The sequence below is a fragment of the Nasonia vitripennis genome, chromosome 4 (genome assembly GCF_009193385.2).
Source record: "Nasonia vitripennis strain AsymCx chromosome 4, Nvit_psr_1.1, whole genome shotgun sequence".
NCBI classification, from domain to species: domain Eukaryota; kingdom Metazoa; phylum Arthropoda; class Insecta; order Hymenoptera; family Pteromalidae; genus Nasonia; species Nasonia vitripennis.
This window is the reverse complement of record NC_045760.1, coordinates 26,243,659-26,258,137: the sequence shown is the minus strand read 5'-3', so window position 1 is coordinate 26,258,137 and position 14,479 is coordinate 26,243,659. Positions and strand designations below refer to the sequence as shown.

The 14,479-nt window shown below is 41.5% G+C and overlaps 1 protein-coding gene across 1 annotated transcript; it reads right to left on the bottom strand.

Annotated features, from left to right (window-relative positions):
- Positions 1 to 2,245: 2,245 nt before the first annotated feature.
- Positions 2,246 to 4,805, bottom strand: LOC116417436 (uncharacterized protein DKFZp434B061-like). The gene is made up of 4 exons (XM_031930549.1): positions 3,409 to 4,805; positions 2,745 to 3,326; positions 2,581 to 2,666; positions 2,246 to 2,503 (listed from the first exon to the last, which is right to left on the bottom strand). The coding sequence occupies exons 1-3, from the start codon at positions 3,563 to 3,565 to the stop codon at positions 2,587 to 2,589; spliced, it is 819 nt and encodes a 272-aa protein (XP_031786409.1). The 5' UTR covers positions 3,566 to 4,805; the 3' UTR covers positions 2,246 to 2,503; positions 2,581 to 2,586.
- Positions 4,806 to 14,479: the final 9,674 nt, after the last annotated feature.

Sequence of the window (14,479 nt, the reverse complement as noted above, 5' to 3'; positions counted from 1 at the left end):
GCTCCAATGTTCCGCAGCACTCCACGTAAAAAGAACAACAGCAGCGGAGGAGGACTTGTACCTAAATATAAAATAGCTAAGAAAAATTCTTCCATAGATCTTGTCTACTGGGACAATCCAAATGAGCTTGTCGAACGACTTCGATTATTGATTGCCGAACGATCTGCTGGAAATAACAATCACACCAACGAAATTCATTCAATTATTGAAGAATTGCGTGAAGCTGGGCATATATATTGATACGCATCTTTCTTCTTTGCATCAGTACTACCATGAGTCTCGATGTGTTCGGAAGAAAACTTGGGAGCTCGCAGCAAGTGAGTCGCGGGCCTCCAGGAAATGGTTTCAATTTTACATCAGACGGCGATTTTGACTTAGAGGAGAAGCGACTCTGTAATCTCGGAGAGCCACGCAATCCAAAAGATGCAATCACTTTGCATTCACTGCAAGTTATCCTGCAGACGGAAGTAAATTATATATCTTCTAAAATTACTGGAATTGGTGAACTTATAGACCAATATAGGGAGCAAGTTGAAAGCCTTAAATCTGATGTGGACAAAAAATTAAAATATCTTAATGATATTTCTCAACGTAATTTCGCAAGCGTTGAATATATTATTGGTCAATTGAATAATTTTATAATCAAAGAAGATGGAAAAGCAAAAAGTAGCTGCATAAAGCTGCACGCCGCAGGTACAAGCGAAGAAAATATGATATACGCGGAATAGATGAGACTTGGCAAGGTGATCTTGTGGAAATGATTCCTTACGCTAGCGTGAACAAAGATTTCCGCTACTTACTCACTGTCATAGACATATTTTCAAAGTACGCGTGGGCCTTGCCAGTCAAGTCGAAGAGTGGCCAGGATGTTACTGCAGCTATGAAGTCAATACTGAAAGTAGGACGAGTACCGAAGAATCTACAAACTGACCAAGGAAAAGAATTTTACAATTCAATTTTTCAAAAACTTATGAAGAAGCACAATATACACTTATACTCTTCACATAGTAATCTTCATGCAAGTATATGCGAACGATTCAATAGAACGTTAAAAAATGCAATGTGGACAGAATTCAGCAAACAAGAAAGCTATAAATGGTTGGATATTCTACCTAACTTGCTCAAAGCTTACAATTCGAGAAAACATCTGACAACAGGAATCGAGCCTGAAAATGTTACACAGGCAAATGAGAGAGAGGTCAAGAGACGTTTTCCTACTGAAAAGTCGTCAGTGAAAGAACCGAAATTCAAAGTAGGAGATAAAGTACGAATAAGTAGGTTAAAAAATGTTTTTGAAAAAGGTTACACACCAAATTGGTCTACAGAAATTTTCACAATAACGCGAGTTGTAAAAACAGATTCAGTAACTTACCACCTCAAAGATTATTATGATAAACCCGTCTCTGGTGGCGTTTATGAAACGGAAATTCATAAAACTATGTATCCGGAAATTTATTTAGTAGAAAAAGTTTTAAAGAAAAGTGGTAAACGCGTATATGTTAAATGGTTAGGATTCAGTAGCGATCACAATAGTTGGATAGATAAAAATGAGATTGTATAAATTATTCAAGGTTCTAAAAAATAAGAAAGCAATTGTTATTATATTTAATAATGTATTTTTATTCATGTGAATTGTAGTTTTAACAAATAAATAGTATTTAATAATTATCAGTCTTTGTATTTCATTATTTTAGCATGTGGTGAACTTAAAAGAAGTTCCACCCTGATATGTTATAAATAAACTAAGTTTATTTGCTGTGTTTGAAAGATTATTGAAAAGTTCTTGATCTTTCAAGATTGCACTGGAGAACATAAAAAGTAATAAAAATTACTTTTGCTTGCACCATCAACTTTCTATTAGAAGAAAACCAGCATGTGCCGTCCATAATGCTCTTTCAATAAGAGCATGGTTATTAAATTATTTGTCTGGAAAATTTAGTCAAGACGAAGTTGATTAAAATGTATTATGAAAAAAAAAAATGATTAAATAAAATAATTTAAAAAAAAAATATAATTCTTACGATTCTTTTTTATCTTTTAAAACAAAAAAAAATGTTGAAAAGGGATTGAAATTTATCTTAACATATAGTCAATTTATTTATTTATTTACACTAAAAGGAAGAAAAAGAGCAGAGTATATCAATTTAAAAATCATATCTAAATTTTCTGAAATATTTTACAATTTTGAACTTTTCTAAATAAATTTGGGAAAACTCAAAGTTTTAATAAACGATGAGGTGTCCACAGTTCTTTAAATTTATTTTTTTTTTATAATTTTTGTAAATTTTGTTTACATTGATGTGACCTATTATTATCTCATCATCTATAATCCGCGGTAAATTGCGTTGTTGTTGCTACTGAGGTTGCTGTTGTTGCTGTTGTTGCTGTGACGGCTGTTGCTGCTGCTGTTGTTGCTGCTGCTGTTGCTGGTGTTGCTGCTGCTGTTTACTATCAGTCCTTTTCAATTGCAAAATACCACGTCTCGGTACTGGTCTCGTAACCTCTGAAAAATTAAAGCAAACAAAAAATAAATTTATTGTATACAAAATAAAACTAATTTATAGTTAAAGCATTTTTTACCTGAAGTCATTGTAGATGTTCCTGGTTTTGGTGACGTCTCTCTCTCTCTCCTGCCTTTTTCTTCTTCTGCTCGTTGCCTTTTTGATCTTTAACAATAAAAAAACAGATTAGCATTTTTTTAAATAAAGTTATATAATTTTAAGAATAAATTTAATATTTTTTACCATTTACTTTTCTCTTCATATTCGAGGACGCGATCTTAGGAATCGGCTTGAGATCGCGTATACTTTTAACAGATGTACATGATGCGCTACTAGATGATGTTCCGCTAGAGCTGGAGCTCGAACTAGAGCTCGAACTAGAGCTCGAACTCGAGCTCGAACTCGAGCTAGAACTTGAGCTCGACCGAGACCGTCTTCTTCGGGTCACCGAAGATTGTCGAGGCTGCTCAGCCGTCAAAGATCGCCGAGGCTGCTCAGCCATTGGGGATCGCCGTGGCGGGTAAGCCGTCGGAGATCGCTGCGCCGGGTCAGCCGCCGAGGATCGTCGAGGATGCTCAGCCGTCGAAGATCTCTGAGGCTGCTCAGCCATTGGGGATCGTCGTGGCGGGTCAGCCGTCGGAGATCGCTGCGCCGGGTCAGCCGCCGAGGATCGTCGAGGATGCTCAGCCACCGGGGATTGTTGTGGCAGGTCAGCCACCGGGGATCGTCGTGGCAGGTTAGCCGCCGGAGATCGTCGTGGCAGGTCAGCCGTCGGAGATCGTCGCGGTGCTAATTGCTGCAAAGCAGCATTTGGTGGTTGTGGCACTGCAACATTAAAAAAATTTTAATAAATTAATTTAAAGAAAAAAACTTTTGAATAGTACAATAAAAAAAAAAATTCACTTACGTGTTTCGACCACGTCCATTGCCCAGGAGACGTAGTCGAGCATTGTTAGGAGAGTTGGTGCGTTGGCGACCAGCCAACGTATACGCTCCTGGGCGACCTGCAGACTCCGTCGGCTTCGAGAAGGCTGCATTGATGAATTTAGCTTCTTCGGTGACATTTTCTTGTCAGCTTGCAAGAAAAATCCTGACTCCGGTGTATCTTGAGGGGTTATACTCGAAGGCGGGAGAACTTTTCACTATTTTGCCGAATGAACTTGGAAACGAGGAGTGAATTGACTGACGAAGAATGCACCGGGTCCTTAAATACGGTGGACAGCGAAGCTTCCCTTTCCACTTCAATTGCCAAAAGTCCTTCGAATTGCCGAAAAATTTCCACTTTCTTCTCATAGAACCTCCCTTAGACACTTCCCACCGGAATTTTCAAAATCTCCTCCCTCTCAACAAAATTTGACCATCCCTCAATCACTCGAGTGCACACCTACGTTTTCTTGGAGGGAGAGAGAGAGATTGAGCGTAAGATTATCTCTTCAAGAATCGTCAGTTTCAAGTGTGTGCGAAAATTATCTCTAACGTGGAAAACAGCTTTGAGGGTTCATCACTTCACCAACCTGCACACACCCACGTTTTCAAGAGAAACATATCGCTCATTCCAAAAATTGGCAACGGTCTGAGGATGCCTTACACAGCAATAAGGATTAATTTCTTATTCGACCTGCACACGCCTGCATTTTTCTCAAAAGGAATATGAAGCTTTCGCATGAGAGGTGTAACTGATCACTATACAATGCTTCATTGTCAACCACCTGAGCGGGGTCCTTGGCGTGCGCATCAACCTGCACACGCCCACATTTTTTCTCCAAAGCAATACGCAGCATTCGTATGAAAGGTGTAACGCTTATTCTAAAACTAAAGGGCATCGATCAGTATACCATGCTGCATTGTCAACCACCTGAGCAAAGGATGTCGGTGTGCGCACCCGGTACACACCCACATTTTCCTCAAAAGCTAATCCCGAAATTGGCATCGGTTCGAGGATGCCTTACATGCGTCAATAAGGATTGATTTCTAATCCGTGAAACAGGTGTGTAAGAAAGCAAACACCTCAAAGGATTATCTTTTTCTACGGTACACGCCCACATTTTCCTCAAAAGCTAATCCCGAAATTGGCATCGGTTCGAGGATGCCTTACATGCGTCAATAAGGATTGATTTCTAATCCGTGAAACAGAAAATTAGAGAACGCTATAGGCATTCCAAAAACATATTTGAGAGAGGGAGTACACTTTTTCATCGGTTAGCAAATCACTTAGAGTGGAAATGTTTTCGTGTGCGGGAGAGAGGGAGATCCATCCCACTCTTGAGAGGAAAGGGAGTTTTCTGGTATGGGGAAAGAGGGAGAATCATTCCCACTCGTCCATCGGGTACCAAAACACTTTGAAAGGAGAGGAGTGTTTTAGTATGCGGAAAATAGGGAGAACCATTCCCACTCTTCCATCGGGTACCAAAACACTTTGAAAGGAGAGGGAGTGTTTTAGTATGCGGAAAAGAGGGAGAACCATTCCCACTCTTCAATCGGGTACCAAAACACTTTGGGAGGAGAGGGGGGTGTTTTAGTATGCCTATGTTTTGGTATGCCTATAGCCTATCTACTTTAGTGGCTGGAACGCCTCTTTGACCATGGCCAACTCCTCTGAACTCAACCGGGCCCATATATCATAGGTACAACACAGTTTCATTAAATAAGTAGAGGTTTCAAGAAATTAGACGATTCAGAGTTTTAACAAAAAAGAAACAGTGAATAAAAAAATTTTTTTATTATAAAAATATTGGATTTATTCCGGATCGAGTGCGGCATATTGGGCAAATACGACCGTCTACTAGCTGCCTGAAGCACGCTCTACAAGCACAGGCATGGTGGCATAGTACCCACTGAACTTCGACTCTTGCATCCCCGCAAATCTTACAATTAATGAGTCGTTCAAGCGCGGTCACTTCCACGCGGAGGTTTTCGATGCTTTCCCTTAGTTGGCTGATTTCCTCCGCTGCTTGTCTCGCTGCTTCCGCTGCATGTGCCACTGCTTCCGCCGCTGCTTCCGCCACCTCATGAACAAGTTGAGCATTCTCTTGATGCTGCTCCCGCAGACTTCTCTCTGAAATTTGGTAAATGTGAAAAACTAATTCTTACATAACCTTACAAAAGAATAAGTATAAAAGTACATTAAGATTGTATTAAATACAAATTAATAATAGCTTTAAATAAAAGACAAATCATGTAAAAATATGTGAATTCTAATTTTTTAATTGTTAGTAAATTATAATATTAATTAAAACAAGAACTCCAACATGATGAAGATACTAGTTGCAGCAATCAAAAAGATATTAAATATTGTTTTTATTACCAGTTACTTATGTATGTTGCATAGAATTCATTAAAAACAGAATATCAACAAAATTAGTGAATAAACCGCATCTGAAAATTCATTCCTACATAGTACATTTATGTGTAAAACGGCACAATGACATTGTTGACGTAAAAAGTTTCAATGTCAACTATATACCATAACTTATAGCTACTGAAAGAATCATAGTATCGATTTTTCTTAGAAACTCAAACTTATACGTAACCAAATGCAACGATTACAAAGCCGACTAGATCAAAAAACATAATGCTGACTATAACGAGCATATCCTTACTTTTACTAATCTCAATGCGACGCCTCAAAAGCCTACTGCGTCGGCCATCGCGAAGCATACATTACAAAAAATATTCTTACCTCTAAACATCTCAACACAGGGCTTCCAAAGCCTACTGCATAAGCCAACGCGATAGTTGCTATCACGAATATATAACCATTTTTCACGTAGTTCGATGCAGCGCCTCTAAAGCCTACCGCATCAATGATTGAAACGCAAACAATTAAAAAAAAAAATTTGACTGTTGCTGTTCTCAACGCAGCGCCTCTGAAGCCGACTGCTTTAATGCTAAAGCTATCGCTTTTGGCAGACGATATCATCTCTTATCATCGGTATACGTATCGAGTGAAGTTGGTTTTAAGTTAGATATGTCACAGCTTTACATTAATCCGGTTGTTTAACATGCGGGCTATGGATTAAGCTAACCCACACGGCCCCCCATGGGGCGCGGGGCCGAGATACGTTCGGCCAACGGGATCAAAGAATGCACGTTAACATTCGATGACCTACCGATGCCTGGTGACATTAAGTGGGAAGTCAACCTGTCGCTCGGATGGACGGCGGGATGCATCCAATCCCTCATGACTCTGCAGGTCAATACCCGAGTTGTTCACTGCAACGCACACATCGAAAGTTAAACTTTCTGCCCAGCATGCGGGCTAACCACCGCCATCACGAGTCCTTTACCCTGTCGGGACAGGATTTCTATCCTGCGGCTCCCCGACCCCGTGGTACTGATTTTATCCTCCCCAGTAGAGAGTTCACAAAAGTTTCCACCGGAGTGTACTAAGCAAGCTACCACGTTCTAAACGTCCCACTCGTTCTGGCATTGGCCAACCATACATTACGCCGGAGCGTTCCCAGGGCTAGAGTCCCAAGCAGCTAGTTAGAGCCCGACTAGCTTACAAGGGCCTGGGTATACTAGTTTTGATCTTCGCCAACCGGATGGTCCTTCAATCACTCGACTAGTTACAGCTCGGAACATTACTGATCCTTCCCCCTTCCTCTCGTGGGGGGTATACCGAGGCTACCGAAATCTCAGGGTTCAACCAACTGCCCTGGCAGAAATGCCACCCTCCCGGGTCTCTTCCGTTCGGAAGATGTCACAGCTTTACAGCGAACGCCAATGAAATTGGGTTGACAGTTACCATTGGCAGCCAACTCCTAGAAATCGGGTCCACCAGCCAACTTCACAGCCAACGCCAATAGAATTGCGTCTACCGATAAAGTCTATGGACACATCGCTACAATCAGAAAATCATTGGACAACATATTTTTTCGCGACAAATACTATCGATTCTTGGCACACAATATCATCTCTTATCATTGGTATACGAACACGGTAGTTACTATCACCATATATATACCCATTTTATACGTATTTCGGAGCAGCGTTTCTGAAGCCTACTGCATAATAACTTGGCACATCCGCTGACATCAAACACCGAGTGTCGACTGAGGCGCGAGTTGAGGGTAAGGGCACGCCGGCGAAAAAGCGCGCGAGCTGCGATACTGAGAAAAAGCAGCGGTCGAACTGACGTTCGTCCTTTCAAAAGCGGAATCGACGTTGCCGTCTTGTCAGCGCCGACTAACCTGCCTGGGTCTGATTGGCGCTATCTCTCTCTTTCTCTCTCACTTGTTTGCGCACAACCACACATACATACACACGCATGCATTATATCATTCAAAGTTGGGGGAAATGTCAAAGGCACGAAATTATTAGCAGTGTTTCGTAATCCGCGTTAATCATTACTCGCCACCACATCCTGACAATGGCAATATTTACTTGATCGCGACACTATAGCTTAAACGCGCCGTTCAAAACCACTTAGCATACGCACATTATAAATTTCCAATCGCGGTAGTCATAAGTAGGCACTTACTCGGTTCATTGTTCGAATACGCGCGTCCCACGTGAAAAAACTCGGCTCTCTTGTAGGCACATTCGCGAATATCATGAAGCACGTGTCGACTGTAGCGTGAGCAGCGGGGAGGATCACGACGGCGACGAAGCGAGCATGCTGTATTATGTATAGGCGGCGGTCGGACTGATCCTCGCTATAGCAGAGAAGGGAACGACATTGCTGTCGAGTTCGCGCCGGCTAACCTGCTTGGGCCCGTCCTAGCGCCATCTCTCACCACGAATTTCTGCTCTACCGACTGCCAGTAAGTTATCGACGAAAATGAGTGAGAACGGCGAAAAGAGCGGGGAAGTGCCTTTTCGGCAATGCGGCAGCTGTAAACAGCCTATTCAGCACAAGGAGCTGAAAAGGTGTGCTTTTTGCAAGCTCCATTACCACGTCAAATGTCTGAACACCATCAACATCAAGACAGTCGTGGTAAACGATAGGCAGTTTATAGCCTGTCCTCCCTGTGCGGACGCCAAGGGTGCCAAAGCGGGACTCAGGTCAACATCAGCGGCGGGGGTGACTGCGACAACAGCGGCTAACAAGACCACCCCAAAACAACCGGGGACGAAGAAGACGAGATCGGCACCACCATCAGCCAACACTTCACGAAGTACATCACCAGCTCGCTCATCACCAACCATCGAAGCTGCATTGAAGGATATTCGTGAAGCTCTCGATGACATCCGCAATGCTCATGCGGAAGCCATCCAGACACAAAACATCGTGTCGGAGAGGATCTCGAGAATTGAGCAACGTCTTAGCCCGCTGGAGAAGCGCCTAAAGGCCCTCGATGAGCTGCCTGCACTCAAGACTCGCATACTTAATGCTGAGTCCACCATCACCGAGTTGCAGGCACAAGTCCAAGATCTCTCATCGAGGAGCCCAGCATTGCAGCAAGACAACAACAACAACAACAGCAACAACAGCAGCAGCGCTGCGGAAATTAGCAGCCTCCGCAGTGAGCTGGCTGAGGTCAAACGACGGCAGGAGCAGACCTCAAATAGTGTTGTTGTCATCACGGGCTTGCACTACACCCGTGAGACCTCGCTGCATCTTCTCGCGTTTGCAGTCATAAACGCACTTGACCCAACGGTCCTGCGGAGAGATGTTGCATCCGTCAGGGTCATGGGTAGGCTCGATGCACCCCGGAACACCGCCAGGAGTGATGGCAGATGGCCACCACTGGCCGTCACCCTCTCGTCGAGTGCACTAGCGCGAGCAATCGTCGTTGCCAAAGCTGGATAATTTTTTAGCTCGGATCCCGCTCGCCGTAAACATCACTCCACAATGAAGCTGCCACACATACATTTCATCCCATCACGTCCGCCATCAAGCTCATCCGCCGTGTCTTCATCGGGTTCTAAGGTATCTCTGTCTGAAGGTCTAAGGGTCTATCATTTTAATGCGAACTCTCTCACGGGTCACATTGAGATGATCAGGCTCTTTTTATCCACTCGCTCTTTATTCCACGTAATAGCTGTTACTGAGACCTGGCTAAGCGAGAAGGTGACATCCAGCCCTTCGCTGGATGATTACCTGCTCTACAGACGAGACAGAAACAGAAACGGTGGAGGTGTGGCCCTCTATATACACAAATCTCTGACGGTTAGTGTTATTTCATCATCCGACGGTGAATGGTCCGGCAAGCCAGGCAAGCCTGAATACCTCTTTTGTGAGATATCGGCCAAGGGAGTTTCTCCCATCTTCGTGGGGGTTGTGTATCGTCCACCTCATGCTCCTTTTTTCCAAGGCTCTAACTTTATTAACGAACTAACAACTCACATGCACAACTACTCCACGAAGGTTATAATGGGGGACTTTAACTCTGACCAACTATCCTCATCTGAAGATGCCAATTTCATCAGGGCCTTCATTGATGAGAACTCTCTTTCGTCCGTTCCCTATGGTGCCACGCACCATAAACAGGGTTCTGACACCTGGCTTGATCTGTGCCTAATCGACGAGCAGAATCGCCTGCAGTCATACTGGAAGACAGACGCACCTTTCATCAACGGACACGACCTTATCACGGCCACTCTCGACGTACAGATTCCACGCTACGTACCAAATACATACTCATACAGAAACTTTAAAGGAATCAGCGCTGAGAAGCTGAGAGACTTTCTTAGCGAATGTGACTGGTCATCTCTCACCACTTCATCACTTGACGACTGCATATCTTTACTTAACGCTAACCTCACTAACGCCATCAACCACCTCTATCCATTGCGGACTGTGACACAAGGACGACAACGTCACCCGTGGTACACTGCGGCTCTTCGTGGCCTTGTATCCGAGAGCAATAGACTTTACAGGCGTTTCAGGGACTCCAGGCTCGAATCAGATCGACGCGTTTACAGATTAGCTAGAGACTATGCTCATAAACAAGTCGAGGAGGCCAGGCTGAATTATTACTATTCACGCCTGTCCACCTTGACCGATATTGCTGAGATCTGGAAAGAGCTGGAGAAACTTGGAATTTCTGCCACCAAGGCCCCCTTACCATCTAGATTCACCACAGATGAACTCAACACGCATTTCAGCGCGATCTCAAATGATCCGCTGGCTCCTGCTGTTGAGGATTATCTTGTTACCCTGGAAAGTCTTGACGTCCCGGAACATTTCGAATTCAAACCTATAACGGAATCGGACGTGTTGGCTGCGGTGTCGCACTTTGACACTCAGGCCAGGGGGAGCGACGGCATCCCACAGGTTGTCATCTCAAAAGCTTTGCCGGTTCTTGCTCCCTCACTAAGTCATATTTTCAACCTGTCCCTTAGCGAACCCTGCTTCCCATCTGCCTGGAAAATGTCACTTGTGCGCGCACTCAACAAAGTCAGTTCACCAACAGCCCTGACTGATTACCGTCCGATTTCACTTATCTGCTTTCTTTCCAAGGCTCTGGAGTGGCTAGTGCACCAGGCAAGTCTCAGAATACCTTGAATCAAGGCTATTACTAGATAACCTTCAAACAGGCTTCCGCACTGGTCACAGCACTCAGTCTGGCCTAATTAAGCTAACTGATGACGCCAGAGCTGGGATAAACAAAAAGAAAGTAACACTACTCCTTCTCTTTGACTTTAGCAAGGCGTTTGACACTGTGTGTCACGTCAGGCTCCTGAGAAAGCTATCCACCTTTGGCTTCTGAAAGCAAGTCATCCGCTGGTTTGCCTCCTACCTCTCTGGTAGAGAGCAGGCCGTCGTTGGTGACAATAACGAACGTTCTTCTCCTCGGCGTCTCAACATCGGCGTCCCGCAGGGACTGTACGCCAAATAAATCTAATAAATCTCTCCTCTCTCTCTCTCTCTCTCTCTCTCTCTCTCTCTCTCTCTCTCTCTCTCTCTCTCTCTCTCTCTCTCACTCACTCTCTCTTGCTCGCGCATAAAAACCCATACATACCCCAGCATATTCATTATTTATCCATCAATCATCCAATAGTTAAATCTTGTAGTGAACTAGTCAACGTTTTCTTTTATATGCAAAATAAAACATTTATTCAGTTCGTACACAGAAGGACAATCCATTTGAGTAGATTGCGTTTAAAGTAGAATTTGAACTTAGTAAATAGCAAACTTAGCAGATAATAATAATTAACAACAGCAATCAGAAACGCACAAAAACTTGAACTTGATCTTGATCCGCATATACTGCATTAACTTTATGAAATGTGTTTATACTTAGCAGATTATAATTATTACAAGTCAAGAAATTCTGCATGACTTAAAACACTTGTTTAATTTATAACATTTGTAATAACATTAAGCTTTTCATACGTTTTTTTATTGTTCTATTCATTATGTATAACAGTAGTATTGCGTTATAACGTGTTTGAAATTAAGAAATGCTGTTAAATGAATAAAAGAAATCGTTGCTTGTCATTATTTTTGTACAAGATAAATTAAAAATGTTTTGAATTTTAAATCGGGTCGACATTATAGTGCGCACCTACTATATATAGATATATTAGATAAGTACATCAACGGACAAAACTGCGATCAACATGAAGGAGCTGGCATGTTCTATATATAGTATTGTACACAGCTGGCTGTAGGTACAGCTATATAGAGATCGTGTCTCCTTCCAAAATTGCGACCATTAAGAATTTCGTATTTGTTTGTTATAAAATATATATGTATACTATTGTCTACTGCGCAAAGAGTTGTAAGAAAGTATGCAATAATATCAAGTTTTTTCGTGAATAATTCAAAGAAGAAGCAACTTAACCTAAAAGTGAGTTTTCTATGTACTGAATCCACTGCAAAAAGGCATCATGAATTACGAAATAAAAAGAAGTATTCTTTATGATATCGATCAGTATTTATTAAATAGTGTAAAAGATTTCCCATATATTTACAACAACAAGCACGTTTACTATGGTAAAGCTGAAATGAGATCTGCTCTATTCAAACGATTAGCTGAAGAGCTTCAAAATGTTTTCCCTCATTGGACAGGTGTAACGTATGAGTATATTGTATCAACCATAAGAATTGAATTATAATTATTTTAATTGTAATTTGGAATTAAATTTTCAGATGAATCTGTGGAAAAGAAGTGGATTGATTTTCGCGAGACCTTCACAAGAGCTCATCGAGCTTACTTACACTCAGGTAATATGAGCAGCTTACAAAGAAGCATTTTTGAAAATGCTCAGTTCCTTGCAAACTTTACAACGCACAAAAGGATGGATCGCAAAGTAAAAGATAAAAAAGATGTCATTATTAAAAAAGAGCCGATTGATACATATGGAATATTATCCACTCAGAACAAGAACAAGTCTCAAGATGCAACAGCATTCAACACCGTCATTAAAAAAGAGATCATGAAAACATCAGAGAATGGCGATATTCATAATGAATCGATGATTGTGTTCGTTTACCGAATTCGGTCCATTGTAGACGCAGCCGAATGGCCAAAAAGCACATTTAGCCCTTGGTGCACACCATATTTTTTGTAACGCATGTACTGATTTCCTCGTTTACACTACACACACACATACATATGTACATAATTATATACACACACACACATATTCCTATGTAGTAGTCTTCGCAGCGAATCTGAACCGTACTAGTCTTCGTGGGGACCGACGAAATATACGTATATGTGTGTGTGTATGATTATGTACATATGTGTGCGTGCGTGTGGGTTAACGCGGAAATCAGTACATGCGTTACAAAAAATATGGTGTGCACCAAGGGCTAAGCGGGCTTTTTGGCCTCGTGTCGTTACAGTATTCGTCTGCGGATCGTAAACGCCCTCGCCTTCGGCTTGGGATAACTCGCCTTGACTCGTACTGCAAACTCCACACTTGGCCTAAAAAAGACCACTTTACGTCCTTGGTACAAAATATACTATTAAATTAATAGGAGGCAAAGGGGCGTGAAGTTAGCTTTTTTAGGCGTTTACGAGCCGCAGACGAGTACTGCAACCACATCAAGCCAAAAAACTCACTTATCCTTGGTGCACACCATGTTTTTTGGAACGCATGTACTAATTTTCGCGTTTACACACACGCATACACACATATATACAAAATCATACACACACCCACGTATACGTATATTTAATGTGAACTATTAACCATTTTTTTTTAATGTTTAGGCAGGTGTTTTTCATATTTTTTTGCCCGCAAATGCGGCATATGCCGGTAAAAAAAATGAAAAACGCCCACTAAAATGTTTTTTTGCCCGCCGGTAATTTAAAATTTCAGAAAAATATCGATCTTTTGAAGACCTCGGCTAGGTTCTTTTTGTAGCTTATAATAACCGTTTAGTTTAGAAGATATTAGGATATTCAAATTCTTTGTCTCTAACCCTGTATACCCTATATAACTGGATATCACTACTTATGTTAAACCTTATAACTCGCTAACGAAAGTTCTGAATGTTTTGAGAAAATTCATGATTTTATAAGGTTATGAGAATCCTATGGTAGTGAAAATATTGAAGTTTAAATTTTTTCATGAAAATTATATTTGATATTGTGACGGGTTCTCCTACAAGGTAGTTCACCGGCTGCAGTGGTGCTCAATTAGGGTTTTTATTAGAAAATTCCTTTTTTAAGATATTATACAGTGTTATCTAATGTCAAAACTTTACAATTCATAGTATCAAACATTAGAATAATGATATAAATTGTTTAAAGTACATAAACTCTCAAAGAAAATAAATATTCCGGTGAACTACCTTAATAAAATAATTAAAATTGATCTTATTTTAAAAATCAATAATATACTGTATATTTGAACAATATTTTATTTATTAGTACTATAAATTTTGTTGGAGAAAGCTACGCGCCGAAGAATTGACAGCGATTTTAGTTGTATCATTCGAATGGTAATATTTTCATGGCCATTTAAACTCTTAGTAATGTAAAGTAAAGTGATAAGTTATATTAATTGTAAATATTAATGTGAAAATTTGTTTCGGTTGTCTTGTGGGCAGAGAAACGACAAGTAGGTTGTAGGAT